This window comes from Abramis brama (assembly GCF_963993115.1).
Source record: "Abramis brama genome assembly, chromosome: 15".
Classification (NCBI taxonomy): domain Eukaryota; kingdom Metazoa; phylum Chordata; class Actinopteri; order Cypriniformes; family Leuciscidae; genus Abramis; species Abramis brama.
The window spans coordinates 26,403,150-26,423,085 of NC_139977.1; the positions used below are offsets into that span (position 1 = coordinate 26,403,150).

At 37.7% G+C, this 19,936-nt stretch overlaps 1 protein-coding gene across 1 annotated transcript; it reads right to left on the minus strand.

Annotated features, from left to right (window-relative positions):
• Positions 1-1,134: 1,134 nt before the first annotated feature.
• On the minus strand, positions 1,135-16,424 carry ell2 (elongation factor for RNA polymerase II 2). Its single transcript, XM_084136325.1, has 12 exons — positions 16,233-16,424; positions 12,305-12,352; positions 10,940-11,061; positions 10,691-10,854; positions 8,727-8,986; positions 6,632-6,756; positions 6,151-6,217; positions 4,623-5,289; positions 4,144-4,207; positions 3,793-3,964; positions 3,609-3,653; positions 1,135-3,512 (listed from the first exon to the last, which is right to left on the minus strand). The coding sequence occupies exons 1-12, from the start codon at positions 16,362-16,364 to the stop codon at positions 3,396-3,398; spliced, it is 1,983 nt and encodes a 660-aa protein (XP_083992451.1). The 5' UTR covers positions 16,365-16,424; the 3' UTR covers positions 1,135-3,395.
• Between the last annotated feature and the right edge of the window lie 3,512 nt (positions 16,425-19,936).

Sequence of the window (19,936 nt, forward strand, 5' to 3'; positions counted from 1 at the left end):
TAATTTATTTATTATTCAGATTGCAGAGTTGGAAAGAAAATATATTATGTATAGGAACATTTTAGCTGATTCAAGATGATTCATGTTAACGCAGAGAACATGATTCATTATTTTAATCATGACAGCCATAAAAAATAAGGTTGGAGAAGGTACTTGTATTGAGTAAGTAAATACTTCACGATTGCTTAAAAAATGTGCGTAGTATGAATGTAATCTGGACGCACACCATGTTGTCATTATCATGTGACCTGCTACCAGGCAGCATCAGTTGTGTCCCTTCACGGCCATTCACAAATCCTCTCCCGTGGCCTCATGGGATAGTAAAGTGTCCATCTTATGAACACTTCAGAATCTCACCAGAAGAAGTAGGTCACCCAAGGACTTTTTGCCTACTCTTTTGTCAGTACTGTGAATCCAGACATCCTTTGCCTATAGTAGGGAAGTATGCAATTTCGGCTTCAGCCTATAGCTTACTATTCCACTTTACTATTTGTGAATGGTAGTGAAGTGATGAAACTGACACTTGTAGGCCACATAATGACAACATAGCGATTGTAGTATGTCTTGGATTACATTCATGCTATATACACGCATGTATAGAACATATTTTTAAGCACTCGCAAAGGACCTAAAGGAAGCCCTAGTATGCGGTTCTGAATTCAGACACTGTAGCCAGCTGTGGCATAAAGCTCTAACCTGCAGAACCAATCATTGAATGAGAACAGATTCATAAGATTCAAGTCACTAGGAGGAATCAAAATGTCTACCTAAACATTTAAATAATAATAGCATACTAGTGTACTACTCAAATTTTTCAATTACATCACAAAAATGTTGAATATTTTGAACAAAATTGAATAAAAAGCAAAAAAGATATTAAGATATCTAAACACTTTTTTTACACACTAAACACTTCTAAACACTCAATTATGCTGAGTTCTGGTCCTGTTAATACCAGTTAGATGATCACAAAACATACACATTTATCATCTTTCCATTGGTTAATTTAGATCTTTGATGCACGGGTGTTTTAATGAACAACTGTTCCAAACCAATGCAGTGGAAATACACACTTTGGTGGAGTGATGTGCATTCATGGGTGAAAAAAAAATAAAAAAATCAAGGCAGCAGATATGTTGTCAAGTTCACATTTTATTGAACTGATTTAATATATTTTAGGTGGACAGGTCAGGAATTCTTACAGTCTGAAACAACCCCCATCCCACCTTTAAAACAAGAGATGACAGTGTTATGAGATTCTTGGCTTATTATTATCCAACATTAACATCTCTCTTTAGTGGTGTCAGAGGCACGGTCTCTTCAAAAGGGAAAGAATACAGGTGTTGGTCACACACACCACCAAATACTTCCCCACCCAACCCAAATTACAATGATACCAGGTTCTGTGTAGATGCACATTCTCCCTTCCAAGCAACACTTCTTGGTGTCATCCCAAAATCTTTAGGGTTCAGTGTGGAGGCTATTTGAATGCTGAGGAAATAAGCATCTGTGAAGTAAAGTGCTGCTAAATGTCTGTTAAATAGCCACGACTTGTGTTTGTTTGTAATCAGACATTGCGATCAGCCTATACATGGGGACTAAAATGAACAGAAGCTCACACAAAACATCTTGGTGAGTCTGAGAACACGCAAGTCCCTGAACAAAGCAGATAAGATGCCATCTGCCAACCCAAATACTGAAAACCAACATTTGTCGATGGTTATTTTGAGAATGGCTCACCCAGGTTTTTAAATTTCAATTAACAACACTGGAAAACAAAGGGAACACCTCCTCGCTTTTAACAATGGAATAATTATGATTCTAAGACGAGAGAGATCATTTGTTTTCAGATCTCAAAACGACATCCTAAAATGTGCAAATACAATGCAGCAAGCCTCAAGAATCAACTAGCCAATCAGAATCCACCATGGAGTTATTTGATCCAGTGAGAATTTGCATAATTGCAAGCGACGTTATTTTCAGGCTGATTCACACAGCTGCATTCTGGATATTCTCCCTAAACAAAGATCAAAGAAAATAAATATTACCAAGACACCAAAAGTGTTCGACCACCAGATACTAAAGTGTCGCTCAGAGAAACGTGCCTTATTCCAGACTATCAACATAAGATTAAAAGGATTTTTGTTTCCTTTATTACTTTTTTGGCAAAACTTCCTACCACACAGGTTTTGTAAACATAATGTTTCCCTTAATCTTTAAGAAGTTTATCACTCATGATACCGTCAAATAAAGACTTATATTTTTACGTAAATTTGATAAGTTTCTTTTTAATACTCAAAATTCCAGCAATTCCTTTTAATTCAAAAAAAACAAAAACATAATATATATATTGCTATTCATATTTCATAAATAACTCTGAGACTTGCAATAATTAATGAATACATTTGAAATGGATATACAGGTCTGCCTCTGCTCGATGCATTTCCTCATAAATCAGTAGCACCTTTGCCATTAAGATGGTTCGATTATTTTCTTAAACAGAGCAGGCCCAAATTAAGAACATGTAACATGAGCCAGGTTGATCCCGAATGCTCTGGCTGTTCAAAGGAGGAAAAAAAAAATATATATAGCAGCTTTTTTTGGGATTTTTGTTTTCCGTTTTTTTTCCTCTTTTAGTCTATATCCAACCCTCCTCCCCGAGCCTCTCTCTTCCTGTATTTTCTGACCCACAATCCTTCCCAAGAATGAACAAAAACACTGAATATTTTTCACTCTCTCTCTCACTCACTCACACTCACTCACTCTCACTCACTCACTCCACACCTTCCATGAATGTGCGGTGGACCTGTGACCAGGTCATAACTTCTCCCCACTGCCCCGGGTGCTTGTAAGTCTCACTGATGCCACATTGTTATGTGTCTGTATTAATACCGTAAGGCATCATTTGCACTGTGGGCGTGAATACTGATGCTGTTCACAAAAAAAAAAAAAAAAAAAAAACAGGGCCACAGGGAGAAAGGAAGTCTCAAGGCTCTTGGAAACACCCTCTTCTATGGCCACTTTTCACATACTGGCTCGATCACCCCTGTGCAAAAGGCTTCAAGAAATATGCGTTGTAAGGCCCACGGTTTTGCGTTGCGTAGCTTTTCTTTTTGCATTCAAAAAAAAGTTTAATTTTTCTTTGTCCTTTTTTTTCTTTCAAAAAGTCCTTCAAAAAGAAAGAGAATGAAGAATAAAAGGTATGGGAAAGGATGAACAAGAAAGAAAATAATAAAAAGAGTGATGAAGGCGGCCAGGTATGGGAAACCGGCGAGTGGGGAATCTGTAAATAGAATAAATAAGGAGCTGTTTGATCCCCACACTCCCCCCACACAAGATGGTACTCCGGCTGAGGAGCGCTCTGATTGGCCGAGGTGTTTGCTTGGTCCCGTGCCCTACAGCCAGGACTGCGCCCTCCGCTGGTCGAAGTCAGCGATCAGCCTTTTGATGTGGGCCAGTTTGTTGTGCAGGTACTCACAGCGCTGTTTTTCTTCATAGTAGTTTGGACTATGCTGTAAAACAAAGTGCGTCAATATACCATTTTCATTTGACAGTATGTTTGTTTACTAAAGGACCCAGATGGGCAAGACATGCTCAGTTACACTTACTTGTTTAATTTTTTTGTATTCTTGCAGCACCTGTTCATGTACTTCCTGGAAGGAAAAGACAGACACTTATTGCATGCAATACAAATAAATGTATACATAAATCATAGTTCTTTTATAAAGAAAGTGTCACACAGTAAAGTACATTAAGCAAAACAAACAAAAAAATTAAGTCTTGTTCTTTTACCTGGTACTCTTTAGTTCCTGGAGCAAGCCGCCTACACCGGTTGTCCAGTTTTGTAAAACGACGCGTAACGCTCTCAACACGGGCATGAAGGATACGATACTCGTCATATTCTGCATTGAAGTCATCCTTATAGTGCTGCCTCTGACCCATAGATATCACTGCAGTGTACTTACTGGAATAAAACAACAAAAACACAATGAGACTCTAGATAGGCATTTTGTTCATTTCTTATATATAGTTTGTCCATTGAAGTAAATGCAGAGGGTTTATGCGGAAACACAATATAAAGGAGTCAAAGTTCACTTCCACCATGCAGAAACATGCACTACAAAGTAGTCAAAGTTCACTCACATTATGTAATCAGGCTTCGTTGGGATTGGCATTTCAGTGCTTTTGACAGGCTTGTCTTTGCCAGCTGTAAAGAGACACACCAGTCATGTACAAACATGGAAATCTGCCATTTCACAAGAACACGTAACACATGATCTTTGGGTCTTTAGGAACAGAATAACCTATATGATGTTGTGAACTAAAGTTCATGTTTCTCAGCCAAATGTAGCATAAAGCTATCAATCAGGCCTGACAATATGCTTACATTTTTATGGCATGCAGCTAAACATTTTTGGATCTTTGAAATTTGGCTGTTATTCGACTTAGTGGTACGGTTAACAAACATTGGTTGCATTGCAGGTTTTCTGTCGACTTTGATTCAGATCTTGTTGCTATTTGATTCAATGATTTATTAATTCAGTGACTTGTTCAACCAATGACCGGCTGTCATTAAAATTAACGATCAATTAATCATTAATGCGAAGTGCCACAAAACAAACCTTCTTTGTCCGATTCGTGGCTGATGTTGGCAGGAATGTGTTTATGTTCTGCCTCACTCCGGTGTTTCTTTCTGGGCTGTGCTTCCTTGTCACAGTGATCCTCCTTGCGATGCGCTCTATCCCTCTTCCGATCCTTTTCCTTATCCATCTCTCGTTCTCCTTCTCGCTTCTTCTCTTTATCTTTGTGCTTCTTGGACTTCTTGGGCTTTTTGCTGCCATTGCCGTCACGGCTGGCCGTAGGAGACACGGCGGAGGAAACGTGGAGGCCACTGCTGGTGGTAGTGGTGGAGGTGATGGTGGTTGTCGAGACAGTACAGGTGGAGAAGGATGAGGGGGAGGTCGTGGAAACCGGCTGGCTGGGAGGGCTAGGCGTGTGGTTGCGGGGCGCGTAGCTCTCCGAGGAGTTCCCACATATAGAGCTCTGGTCCAGGGGCAGATCCTGAGACCCCCGGCCCTCCGGCGTGCTGGGGGAATTTGAACTAGAGCCTGTGACAGGGGGAGGGTGAAAAGCGGGTCCAGGGCAGGCGGCCGTGGGTGCAGGTTTTTTGTCCCCAGTTTCCGAAGAATGACGACCAGACGAGGAGGGAGGTCCTCGGTTACTGAGATGGGAGATTCGAGGCTTCTTAGACATCAGAGGATCGATGAAGTCGGTCTCAGGTTGCTGTTTCTGAAGAGCAAGGAACAAAACATGATTCTTGTTTCTGGAAATTTCATGGAAATGCAAATAGTGACTATTTTTGTATGAAGCTAAAAAAATTAGATTATGTAAAAATATTAATATTATATTAATATAAAATAAAGTATATATTGTTTCTATAATTTTTTTTTTTTTTCCAGTCATTAAACTCCAGAGGGCGCAGGCTGATACATCCAATCTGCAAGAAACTAAGTCATTGCTGCATTGTACAAGCTCTGCTGATCCTGCAGCCAATGTGGTTGCTTGCTGAATATTTAAATAGTCTGGTTCAGTGTTTGCTGTGGGGTAGTCCTGCAGCACATTATCAGAGTTCCTCTGAAACCCTCTACCTCCCCCAGTTCCACCTGTCTATATCTGCTACGGGATTTATGTACGTCTATTCATGCAGCAGCAGCATATCTATTAGCATAGGGTGATCTCTGTATCTATTAGCAGTAGCAAGTCCATACTTGCTCAGCAGCAGCATAGCAGATTTAGTCCTCCAAGACCATATATATTAACATTGCCATATTCCGACAACAAGCTAAAACTATTTTGACAGTTGTCATGATTGAATATACACATACATACGTGTGTGTGTGTGTGTGTGTGTGTGTGTGTGTGTGTGTGTGTGTGTGTGTGTGTGTGTGTGTGTGTGTGTGTGTGTGTGTGTGTGTGTGTGTGTGTGTGTGTGTGTGTGTGTGTGTGTGTGTGTGTGTGTGTGTGTGTGTGTGTGTGTGTGTGTGTGTGTGTGTGTGTGTGTGTGTGTGTGTGTGTGTGTGGATATGTATATATAAATAATTTATATATATGAAGAGTATCAAAATTAAAATGTTTAAGCATGTGTCATACCAGTGGGGATGTTGGCTCTTTGGTTGGACTGCTGGATGAGACAGACTCTGAATTCAAGCCCAGTTTACTGTTGGAGGGGGACAAAATCAAACCCTTTGATTCACAAGCTATGCAAACCCCTTCTAATGCACAACATGGGTCTAAAATGACCCATCTATGCAAGCATGATAAAACAAAAGAATAAAGACAACATTTTGTTCAAATAACCATTTTAACAGTCATTTAGAACAACACATTTACTGTAACACTTAAAATATGTTTATTTGCCACTTTGTCACACATAACACATATCAATGATAACACTGGCCGTAAAATAATTTATATATTTATTTATATATATATATATATATATATATATATATATATATATATATATATATATATATATATATATAAATCTCCTGTACTGGCTCTCAAAAATGATTCATGTTCAATTACAAAGTCATTCTTCTTTTAATTGCATGTGACCCGCAAATCTTACCGTGCCAGGATCCTGTCAACCTGAACCCGTTCATCCTCCGTATAGCCCGGCCAGTCCCTCTGGACCTCACGGAAGATAAAGTCTTTAAGCGAATACGAGTTATCCTTAGGGTTTAGATTGGCCACCTATAGCAATGGAAAATATTGTGTTAATTGCTTTTCCTTTGATTAAAATACAGGACATATAATTTTTTTTAAAAGGACCAGTTTTAATATTTTTTTAAATGGATAAAATAAAATAAAAGACGATAAATTTTGGCCTTAAAATAGATCTTAAGTTGAATTTATTGCATTTAATTAGTGGTGCTTGCTAAGGCAAGCTTGAATTTTGAACAAACATTGAATAAAGTATTAACCTAGCTCGTCTTAAACTGTAAAAATCTAGTAAATTCTCGTTTAATGTAAAAAAAAATATATATATTTTTTATTTTTAGCAACTAAACTACTTCTACACATTTGATAGGCAGGAGAATGAACACTTTGCATCCTTAAGTTGGCATACTTAAGAGCGACAGATACACACACACTATAAATAGTAATGCAAATGGACAGTTAGGCAAAGGGATATAGTGTTACTTCTTACATTACAACCCAACGAGGGGACCGTTTCAGATTCTCAGTCCTTCCTTAATTTCCAAAGAAGGAGAGAAGCTGTTTTCATACTTCCCTATTCAAATTCCTTCTATACTTGATAGAAAAGGATGAAAACCATGATATTTCTCCTTTGAAACTAGTGGGGAGAACCGAAATTGCTCCTTCTACCCCTTTTGATGACAAAAGCCATTCAAATATGACTTCTGTCAACAGCATGACCTTGGATCAACTGAAATGAACTATGCAGGTCTCTTCAGCATGTGAGCTGTTTGAGCAAGCATGCCTGTGCATAATTGCACTAATAAGGTTAATTTATGGTTGCCTAATCTCCCACGTGCTATACATTCAGCTGTGGTGAATGCAAGTCTTTGTGTTTGGGCTGTTAAATGGTGACTTGCATTACGTGACACTGTGCTTCTGCAAAAGTGCCGTGAGTCAGTAGCCTATTAGATCACAGCTGTGATTTGATGCTATCTATGCTTCAAGTCTCTGTCACCTTTCCTGAACTAATATGAATGATTATGACAGTCCTCAAGCTGCATTCAAAGAAGTTGCACAGCAAGTTAAGTGCCATTAATGCCTTTCTAGTCTGTCATCTTGCTCTTTAAACACTCTTGAATACAAGTTAAATGTAAATCAACAGCACTTTCAGCATAATGTTGATTAATTTATTTTGAGTCATCCCTCGTTTCCTTTTTAAAAAAAAATGAGGTTGCAGTGAGGCACTTACAATGGAAGTGAATGGGGACAATTTGAGGATTTAAAGCAGAAATGTGGAGCTTACTTTGTAAAAAAGCACTCGTCAAAACTTCTGTTTAAACTCTCCTTTTCACAGTCGTTTTAAGGTTTTAGGCATAGCAACATTTTACAAATTTGTCAAAAATGTGATTTACCTTTACACAGAAAAGGTACGCTACCATTCAAAAGTTTAAACTATTAATACTTTTATGCAGTAAAGATGCATTAAATTGATCAAAAGTGACAGTAAAGACATATAAAGTTATTAAAAAAAAACGTTTAAATAACTACTAGTCTTTTGAACTTTCTATTCATTAATTAATCCTGAAAAAAATAATAATCATGGTTTACGCAATATTAAGCTGCACAGCTGTTTTCAACATTGATAACATTTCAACATTCAACATTCAACATTGATGTTTTATTGAGCAGCAAATCAGCATATAAGACTGATTTCTGAAGGATCATGTGACACTGAAGACTGGAGAAATGATGCTGAAAATTCAGATTTGCCATGACAGATATAAATTACATTAAAATATACTGTTATTTTAAACTAATAATATTTCACAGTATTACTGTATTTTAATCATATAAATGCAGCCTCAGTGAGCATAAGAGGTATCTTACAAAAACATAAAAAAAACGTCTTAAACTTAAATAATTGCGTGGTGAATTAACATTAAGCCAGCTGTCGATTGATCTTAACTTCTTGCTTAAATCCTGAGAACTAAACTGATTCCACTCCACAATCTCACTCTCACCTGGTGTAGTGTTGTGCCCATAGAGTTGCGGTCTTTCTGGCTGACGCCGTCTCTTTGGAGTCTGGCGAGCACCTCTAGCTTCTTGTAGGAGCGCAGGGCCAGGAGGTGAATGACACGGTCCCGGTACGGACGTTGTGATACGGGGTTGTTGGTAAGGCACTTGCGGATGGTGTTGGCTGGGTTGAGGGGAGTGGTATGCTTCCTCTCTGGAGCCGGGTCGGGGGCTGAGGGGGCCGGTTTTCGATGCTGGATTTTTTTGTCTATGCAAAAAAAAACATTCACAGAGAGATGGCCAATCAGAGTAGTTTAAACAGTGAAATTAATTCTAAGAAATTCTGTGAAAGTCTCTTAGCGCTTTACTAGCACTGGTATATTATATGTGCATATATGTAGGATTAGTGCTAAAGATGGTATATAATTTCCATTGGTGGGTAATACTGTCTAAGGGGCCATTCACATAGAACAAGTTTTTTCCATTCCAATGCTCTACTTTTCCATTGTTTTTCTATGTAAAAACGCAATACACGGACGTCTTTAATCGTTGCAGCGTCTCGCGCATGGCATTCTAAAAACATGGCGCTCCAAACAATACTGAAGTACCTACATGTGCCTCAGAAAAGTTTCTTCAATTCTGAAATTCCTCAAAAGTTATTTAAAAGATTAAGGGCAGCGACTCTTTAACCGACTCTTTCTCTTACAGACTCTCCCTTGGTTTGCCCGAACATGTGCCGATGACTAGACGACATCCAGATACAAACTTTCGCCGTCTCACCTCCTGCCAGTCAGGTGAAACTCTTGCGTCAGTGGATAATAAGCTTTGGCCGTCACGCATGTAATAGTGTACAGCAGACTGGGAGGAATCAAGGAAGGGAGGATCTTTTCAATTTAGGATAATACAGCAAATCTGCACAATTTTGAACTCTTGCTTGTGACTCTCAGATTAACCACACAAACAAAAGAGTGTGACTAGGCTTCCTGAGCACCAGCTGCTGCAAAGCCTTCCTTTTTTTGCACTTCCTTTTGCTGTGAAAAATGCACACGCACCGATCGCTCCTCCCCTGCGGCTCAGTGCCGAGGGAGGGGAGTGAAACTAACTTTTCCAGTTTTGCCAGCTGTGGTGCGGAGATCGGGGGCTCCCAGAGGGGAGTGACAGCTGAACAGGTGCTGAGAGACAGGTTGTGTCTAGAAGGGGTGAAATATAATGAGCTGCATTTGAGTGTTAGTTAAAGACACTCTAAAAACCCTCAAGGGTTCTCCTTTTTTCCTAAATTGTGATACCTTTTTTAAAACCGGAGATAAAGCGGGTCTCTAGAGTTTTTAAAACGCAAGAACGGCTGTTTTCATTTAACAGCCTAAGCAGGTGTCTTTGCAGGTGACAATAGCCATATAAGATTTGAAAGATTCTCAGAGACATGGGTACACCACGACTTAGCCACGTCAGATAAATAGGATGAACTTTTACTTGCTTTTTCTCTTGACCCTAATCCATACATCACTCCCTCTAAAGCTCCCAATTGGTTTAACGCACATGGTTACGTGCTCAGGGACAATTGAACTGGGCAAATGTTAGAGGTCTATGTGAAAAATGAGGAGATCTGCATGATGGGAGATCACAAAATTATTTTTTTTTTTTAAATCCATTCCAATCTAAAAAATTTGCAAACTCATGTAACATTGTACTACATGCAGATCCAAAATGGAAATGAAAACAGAAACCGAAAAGAAAACCGCATCCTGTGTAGAAAGATTCGCTGAAACAGAAACAGCTTGACTGAAACTAGCCTGAAATTAAATGGAAATGCTTGAAATGCCCTTTATGGGCTTTTTACATGTTCAATTGTTAACATAGGGTCATTTTTAACTTAGGATTAATGTAATACTGGGTACTCCCCTTATCTACGTGACCAGAATGTGTCGGTGTGTGCATGTTACTGGAGATAAAATGCATTGGATTAATATCAAACCTCTGAACGGTCCTCCGGGTTTGATGAATTTGGTGCTGTTCTTGCCTTTATCCTCCTCTGCTTTGGTCACACGCTCTTTGGTCACCTGGTAGGAGTCATTGGTGGCACATACTGTCATTTTGTCTTGAATCGTTCCCAAGGAGGACAGATTGGGGACCCCAGAGCTAACAGGCACAAAGAGTAGTTAAAAATGAGAAACAACAGCAAACTGAGCAGTGGTTTTTGACAAGAAATTCACTCTACCCTTACCTAGAAATGTACTGGTGGATACACTCAAAGCTTCCTTGAGGATTGTCTTTGCCGAAGTTGGACAGATAAAAGTCGAAGTTTTGAGAGCCATCGGAAGCATCTGTCGTTGGGATTTTAATGCGCTGAAGGGGTGGAGATAAAAACAAGTTTATTTGAATGCTAATAGAGGCAATCATCATCAAAAAATTTTGTTACAACTAATATTAGATTACTACCTAGAGAGTAATTTAAGGCATCTTAGGTTTTTATTTTTTGGCTATTTCAAAAAGCAGTCATTATGCTGCCTTGTACCTAGTTTTGGACAAATTTTAAGGTAGCATTGCATTGCAATCCCACAATGACAAGATGGCAGATGGCAGAGTTGAGAGAAATTACAGTTATAAATGCTTTTATTTCACTCAATACTGATAACTATTGATAAAAATAGTCCTGTCTGATTACTAATCACCAATGTTAAAAACGTAAGCTTAAAAAAAAAAAATAACAAATTAGAACTGTTGCCTAACTAACAGATAAAAAGTTTAAGTTGAGGTACTAAAATGAAAATAAATTGGAGCTAAATAGAAATAAACAAAAATGTATTTTTTTTTTTTTTTTTTTTACAAAAGCACATAACCACCATAACAAAATTACTGAGACGTAAACTAAAATGAAAATATAAAAATTCTAAATATTAACAAATACTACAATAGTATATAAACAATACTAAAACAACACTGCCAATCACCTAGTAATTTCATATATTTATTTTCTGTGTTTAGTGTTATTAGCATAGCAACATGCTAATGCCAAACAACTGGAATCAACAGTCAGCATGAGTCAAGTCTTTTGACCATTTCTCATGAAGAGCACTATTTGCGATGTGCTTGACTGACAGTTAAAGGAACTGGCACCCATGTAGAGCGTTTAAATTATTCACCTATGAGGATCCATCACTGTTGATGGATCTTGCCTAAGACGACAGCTACCGAGATAGCAAGGCAGTTTTAGAACAGACTCATTGTGACAGAACAGTCAGACTGCAGCACAGACACTAGTTAAGTAGACTATGTATTTAGAGAGAGTATCCATGGGCGTAAAACCAGAACCGTACTCGCCGACCCAGTATTTATAGTCACACAGCGTCTGAAGTAAACTACAGCATGGTGCGCAGGTTCAGAGGTTAAACGGGTGCTTTCACAGTGTAAAAGTGAGATACCTCCCAATTAAAGCACAGATGGCTCAGGGCTCTCTATAAAGACACAAAGTCCACAAGGGTGCTTTGATGAGTAACTCACACCTTTCAGCCAGTGATGATACTCATTCAGACGCTGTAAAACTCATATCAATTGGGTCTATTCCACAGGCAATGGAAAGTCAACTTACCCCATGAAGACCCTGAAAACGTATCGTCGCCTGTGGGGATGGTGCATTCTGGAAAAGATGAGAATATTCAAATGTCAACAAATTCATAAATGAAACCTGCCTCTAAAAAGTAATTTAATCTAGCAAAAACATTCAAATACAAGTGATCGAATGGGTATCTGCTAATTTAATTAAGAAAAACTATGAAATGCAGCGAGATTAATGCAACTATGCTCAACACAGCATACTTTTCATATTATTTCTGCAGCATGTAGTGTATACTGTGCACAGTTACAGTATGTGCATTTTCTGCATGCATAGGTTACCAGTAAGACCGACTACATCTGTCAAAATTTGCAGTTTATGAGTAGACCACATTGCAAAAAATACCATATCCCTCAATGCAACGCACTTGACGTGAACTTTCAAATTCACTGGAACAGGTGTGATTTTATTTTATAGTACATTCTGTGCAGAATTCATTAAATTGTTAAAGGAACAGATGCACGTGCATAGACCAAACTCTTTACTTCCCAGCAACCACACACCTTTAGATATATTCAAATACTTCCCAAAGCCTCCTCCATCTGTAAAAGCTTGTTTAACCAGATTAGTTTAACCAAGTTTCACAAGCCCCCACCCCCCCAAGCACACTTGCACACAGACTAGATCAGATCACATTACACAGGAGTACGAAGAAGTGCGATTAAACACTCTGATGATTCGGAAACCTAAACCAGTGGTTCTCAACTCTTAAAACAGGGTTGCACATCTGTGTTGAGTCAGGGTCACGGACACAATGCTAAATGCAAATAATAAAACACCACTTTCCATATAATCATGCATAATTAAGATAGTAAAATTCATCCATGACATACATTTGCATATTTCTGGGCTGTGCGGTCCAGTGTTATTTTAATACATTTCAATATCTGACTTTAACAACTTTTTGGGGCTTCGTCAAGTCGCAAGTTTCGCAACTTGATGTCCAACATTAATTTTGCAGCAAAACCACCCTAATCCACAAGTGACAGACACAGGCAATGTAGTTAAAACAGCTTCCTTAGTAAATCAAACATTAAAAATAAACACAGACATGCTTTTGCAACTTGAGATCTATTATCAACATTTAGGGCCGTTAAAGAGATAAGGCACGGCTCCAGGATCATCACTGTGGTTCACGCATTCCCTGTCTTTGCCCCGACTGTCTTGTCCCATTGCCGAGAGACGAATAATGATTAACCAAGAGCTCAGCTAAAAACGGTAGCGAAAGACAAACAGATCTGGAACATGACAACATGTGCCAAGACACTGTAAATAAATGCCAAATTCTGGTCAGTGAATCAAGCTAGCCGAAGACACAAAGTACATTAAGCATTCTGTCTATTTTGCAGTAAAGCTAGAGCAGGTATGGTACAGATGAACTAAAGTAATCCCTTACTATTATCTGATTAATATAGGAGGACGCTAAGCCCTGCATGATACGATCACTACAGTACATTCTTTACACTAACTCACTTCATACACTACAAGATTGTTATGCAACCTTCTGCAGCCCTTTAATATTTCGTCATAGCATTTTTCGAACACTTTAGATATTGTCAACTGAACTGCATGTACTTTGCTTGAAAGCTAAAATATATAATGGTATAAGTCACTTTTGTTGACTGAAATAGGAACATAATATAAATATTAGATGAAAATTTTAAACTTAAGTTACATGAATATTGAAATGTTGCCTTGGCGACTGAGAAAAATAAGTACTAAAACGAGAATAAATTAGAGATGAATACAAATATTTACCAAAAAACAAACAGAAGATCTATATAAAAAATGCTAATTCAAAATATTAATAAACACTACAATAGTGCTAGATTAAATCAAAAGGAATGGCATGCGTGTTTTGGTGAGCTCTGAGCTTAAAGGGATATGCTAGTTCACCCAAACATGAAAATTCTATCATCATTTACTCACCCTCAAGTTGTATATATATAAAGGTATTTTGAAGAATGTCGGTAACCAAACAGTTTATGCGCACCATTGACTTCCATAGTATGGAAACAAAATACTTTGGAAGTCAATGGTGCCGCACAACTGTCTGGTTACCGACATTCTTCAAAATATCTTCTTTTGTGTTCAACAGAAGAAAGAAATTCATACAGGTTTGGAACAACATGAGGGTGAGTAAAAGACGACAGATTTTTCATTTTTGGGTGAACTATCCCTTTAAGACTCATTCAGCTGGCCTCTCCGATGGTGTGTTGTAACATTTTGAGTATCAACCAAACTGCAAGTCCTAATCAACAAAGACAAACAGAAACAGTGCCAGTCTAAAGCAGCCAGGAACTTGATGGATTATGAAGCTAATTTTAGTCCCAAACAAGCTTCAAGGTTCAACTTAACTCTTTTGAGAGGAATTCCAAACTATATGGGTTGACTAACTTTATAGGTGGCCTGGATCAGATGCATTGGGTGAATGTCCAATCATTCACAACCTAAAGCAAATCTTGGGCCTAAAAGTTTAGCTGGATTTGGCCTTTCAGGATTGAACGAACCTTCTCTATGAACCCGGTGCACAGTTTTTTTCCCCCTTCTTTTTTACAACGGGCCAGCTGTAGCTTTAAGTCAAACACTGCCTCGTAAGCACTTTGAGCAGTGTAGAGCTTTAAAAAAATCCAGACAATGCAGCTCTTCATTGAAGCTGCCTGATTTCTCCTAGTAAGCCAGTAGAAACTCTTTCAGGCTTTTGAAATGATAGAAATGTCCAGAAGGTCTTTTTTGTTTTTATCAATTTTCTAATCTTAGTGACATAGGCCTATTCATTACAGTTTTACACATCTTACTCACGGTTTGTCCTCACTTGAATGACCCAAATGGAAAGAATCATACACATCGTTTGTGGTCAGGACTAGTTAAGAAAAGTTTATCAAAATTACATGAAAGATAATTTGTGCACCATTAAAAATGTACAAGCTAAAGTAATGGGTTTCCCCACTTTGTCACATGCCACACATCAAAAGCAAAAAGACTCCTTTCTGATGAATAATGAATTATCTACTGTATTTTTTAAGATAAATATTGGTGCCTAGCACATGATAAACGACGGTTATGGTATAAAACGACAAAGTGTCTTAATAAATCAAACTCCTCAGGTGTGTATAACTCTTCCAAGCTAACTAGCTAGCTCAGCAACAATATTTAGACGTTAATTAGACAAACTTAGATCTCATTTGGTTTCATTGTGTCTCTAAACCATGTTTATTTGGACTAAGAGTCATGAATATAAAACAAATAACAAAAATATCGCCACATTTGTGAACTTAATCATTGTTGGAGGACTGCCAGCTAGAAACATTAGCCATGCTATCAGCTAGCTCACCAAACTTCAATTTTCGTCAAACCCAAAGACTTTTTCGTATGTAACACGAAATATTTACTTTAACGAGTCTGTAAACTAACTAAAATGATCAAGATGTCGAAATGACAGACAGCTGATTCGACGTTATTCGTTTGTATAGAAAGTTTTATCCAACCGTTAGCATTGTAGCTCATATTTCGAGGATAAAACCCAATAAAACATACAACCTACACAACATCATCGCTTTATCCAGTTTATATAAGCTCCAGCAATCACTCAGACTTCATAAATGTATAAAAATTCATTACATGTGGCTTTTAAGTGTTCAAATTACATGCAGAGAGTTCATAGCAGGTAATGGTGTGTTGGCATAATGCTCACTTCCTAGAGTCTTTTTTCTTTATTAAAAAACATTTTCCAATCAATTCTGCCAGGACATCAACCAACTGAAAACATTTATCAACTTTTAAGAGATGTTCTATTCTTTAGAGAGAAATAAAACATAATTATTAGACACTAAGGCTTTTTGTGGGCGAGCAAGCTCTCCCTGCTCTTTTCTCTCTATAAAACTGTAAGTTTTCCAGCACTCACCTTACAGTTTTGGTAATTTTCTAGCGCTTTAAAGGCTGATTCTGTCAGTTTGACATGTAAAACTGATATTCTGTCGCTCTTGCGACCACAACTGAGTCCATATGTGCCATCCTCGCAGAGAGCTGCCATCATCTTCACCAGCCCTCCACCATAGTCCCTCTGACATACGTGCAAACTCTCTCTCTAATGCGGACACAGAGGGAGGGACCTTTGCAAAAGTAAGTTCCTTTCTGCTCTATAGCCTTCTACTGTTAGAAAGATAGGAGACTAGTTGGGTCTTTTCTCTCTATGTGTGTTACTTTGCTATTTTTCCCCCCCTCTATGCTTCTTATCCTGTTCCACAAGTATCCCAGTATTTGTATGATGATCAGATTTATGCTTGTTTTTTCCACTATGCTTTTTTTATTTGATAAATAAAATACATTAAAAATATAAAATTTCTTGAAATGTTTCAATTATTGATAGATTAATTAATCTGCTGATATTTGGACATTTTGAGTTTAATTATGGGTCATTAAGCATGCCCAGTTAGCTGATTGGTAGTTAACCTTGTGTCAGTTTCAAAATCAGCCATGTCAATTAACAATCAACATTTTCTGTTTTTATTAAGTATTAATTAAGTATGGCAGTATTACATTTATAATGTATTATATAAAAATGTAATAATTGTCATTTAAATCCAGATATTTTAATTTGGTGTCATTAAATTGTGTATGTAGGCCTATGCATACGTTTATGCTTATTTCCTCTGTGCTTGTTATTTGATCCTAATTATTTGTAGACCAGTTAATCTGTTGATATTTGGCTATTTTGAGATTAATTATGGGTCAATAACCATGTCCAGTTGGCTGATTAACAGTAGTGCTAGTAAACCATTGCTGAATTCGGAACCGCATACTAACATACTACTCTTACTATTTCTGCCATAGAAATATATGGTAAACGTAGTATGAGTAGTGTCCTAGAATGCGATTCCAAATTCAGCACGCGTCATGTGTTTCAAAATCAGCCATGGCAATTAATAATTAACATTTTATTTTCAGAACTTTTTTGAAGTGAATTTAAATCTTACAGTGAATATTCTGTAATGAGTTGAATGAAAAATGCTTTTTCTTCTGCGCCCTTGCTGTAATTTAAAGGATTATCAAACACAAAAACAAACTAACTACAGTAATTATAGTATCCAGCTTTTCTTTGGTGAAAAGGTGTGTTTTCTCCACTGCTGCTATTGGAGTCAGATTTGGTTTGCAGCTGTCATACTTTCCGCTCCGTTTTTACCACGGTATTCCTGAAAACACTTCATGTGAAACAATTTGGCGGGTTGGGTCCAGCCTGCAAGTGTGTTATTGCACATGTCTCAGTGTTTGTTAGTAAGAGACTGCAGCCATTTACAGTAATCTGCAGGAACAAGTTGAACAAGGAACAAGTTTCCAGAAATGTTTTTACAAGTAGGTGTGATAAACTACTACATTATTCATTATAGCAAACAAACCAAGCCTGAACAGGTATTTTAATGAACTAAGTCTGAAGGTAGATCATCTAGCCTGGATTTGGCAAAGTGTCCGCTGAGAAGGTCATTCGTGAGCCAGCCTCGTTCGTTGTAAAACTTGTTTGGCAGCTTCTGGCTTTTTCCCCCCAGCATGCACACCTGCTGTGTCTTACAGAGTCACACTCTGGGATGGAGTGATTATGCAAGAGTGTTTTGGTGTGGTGCAGTAGTTTTAGGTTGGGTGCAGGGAACCCACTGTGAATCCTTGAGATTAGGCCTGCATAAAAAAAGCCTGCCACACCCTTGATTAAAAACTAGTTTATTTAGTGTTTTAAAAACAGCCCTGCAATGCATGCTGGTCCAGAATGCTACACAGACAAGAGTAATGGGATTATATAAGTTGTGTTTGTATGGGACGTTCTTAAAGTGATTTTTAGCTGAACAGAGAATGAGTATTAATTAAGAGGGTGTTAATTAGTTTCTCATCATGCTGATGCATCAGTGCCACAATGACTGAAGAGTGGAAACATTCAAGGACATTAAAGTCACTGCATCTGATTACATTTCCAAGGCATTGTTGACACATTGTTGTCATTGTTGAATCTTGCATGTCTGGACTGCTTTTTCATAAACCTCATGCCACTCTGGAACACAATAGAGAACAGGCAGGACTGAAGCAATTCATTTGGTCGGCTTTGAATAAGAGAAACCATTAGTAAAGCTTCAACTTTAAGTCAAGATTATGAGACTTCTTCTCAGATAATAGTTTCCAAACATATGTCAACAGTGTCATTTTATCTGTTTTTATTTCTCCAAATAAATTTTACATGAAACATCTGAGACAAAGTTAAAAAAAATTAAACATAAATAAAAACTCCATTAAGCTTTGTAACCGCAAACATTATACTGTCTTCCTCAAGGAATTTAACGTTGTTCAAATGGGTGTCAGCCTGTGTGCAGTCACCTCAGCACGTTCTGCTTACTATAGCTGCCTGCATTAGATTACAGAGTTAGATTGTGGATCTTTTGGCATTAGTACTCCATGTGGGACTGAGACACATGCCTGTGTCCACAGAGACCAAGAAAGGTGAGAGAAACCCACCTGGCCTTAAAGGGGTAGGAAAAATGGATAAACATAGCACAATATAATACCAATGCTGTTGTGAAAGTATGAAAACAAACAGTATCAATATTTAATAAAAAACAATAACAAAAATATTACATAAATTAATTTTCAATATAAAACTCATTTTAGGCCTATGTGTAAGCATGCCATAGTCATCTTATTTCATGAGTTTCACTACTGCAAGTGCATTAAAGCAAATTCCACCCACAGGAAACACATCAGTAACACATGAACCAGAAGTTCATTCTTTCAGAAAAGAAGTTTAATCTCAAATGGTCCATTTAGAAGACTTCAAAGATGAAATGAAACCAATCGATGTAGTGCATATAAGTCTGTCATGCAACCTGGCATCTGTCTACAAAATGTCAAATAATTTGATTGGACACATGACTTTTAACTGTCATGCTCCGGCTTGGACGGACACAATGACCAGAACAAAGTTAAAACTCAAATTTGCATATGTAGGCTATGTGAGGAACACAATTCATAAACGGGTAAGAGATGATACTTGAGCTCGTTAGCAGATGATATATAGACTTGTATTGTTGACTTTGAGTCCTTATCTTACATAATAGTTGGAACACACACACACACACGCACGCACGCACGCACACACAACGGGATAACGTTGAGACAAGGGAGGACTGGAAGTTTGGACGATGGGAAATGCAGTCCGTAGGCTACCATTAACACAAACGGGAAGCGTCCCCCCCTCCTTTTAAAAGTCGATAAGCCTTGATTTTGCCATCCTAGATATGCACTATATAGTGCCTATGTTAGTTGTATTTTCCCAGTCAACAAAAATATGTTTTCAAAAACGTTTAGCTAACGTTCCCATTAAGTTATGAAAACATGATGTTTTTTGAACATTTAAAATGTCCCGTTCTATTTTTTTCAATGTGCATATGTTAATGGAACATTCCATTTGATAATTTTGCAAACTTTATGGCAATGATACTTTTGAATGTTCACTAAACATTCTGAAACAAGTAGCCTATATTTAAAAATGTTATAATATCCAACCGAAACTTTTTCCAAAAACAAATACCATGAACGTTGTATAAATAATGCTTTTTTGCTACATTTTGA

Excerpts from the sequence above, each read along its gene's own strand:
- ell2 (XM_084136325.1), bottom strand. The coding sequence starts at position 16,364 with ATGATGGCAGCTCTCTGCGAGGATGGCACATATGGACTCAGTTGTGGT. Across the intron at positions 10,855-10,939 it reads ATCCACCAGTACATTTCTAG|CTCTGGGGTCCCCAATCTGT; the intron begins GTAAGGGTAGAG and ends TGTGCCTGTTAG. Across the intron at positions 6,218-6,631 it reads GTTGACAGGATCCTGGCACG|TAAACTGGGCTTGAATTCAG; the intron begins GTAAGATTTGCG and ends CCCCTCCAACAG.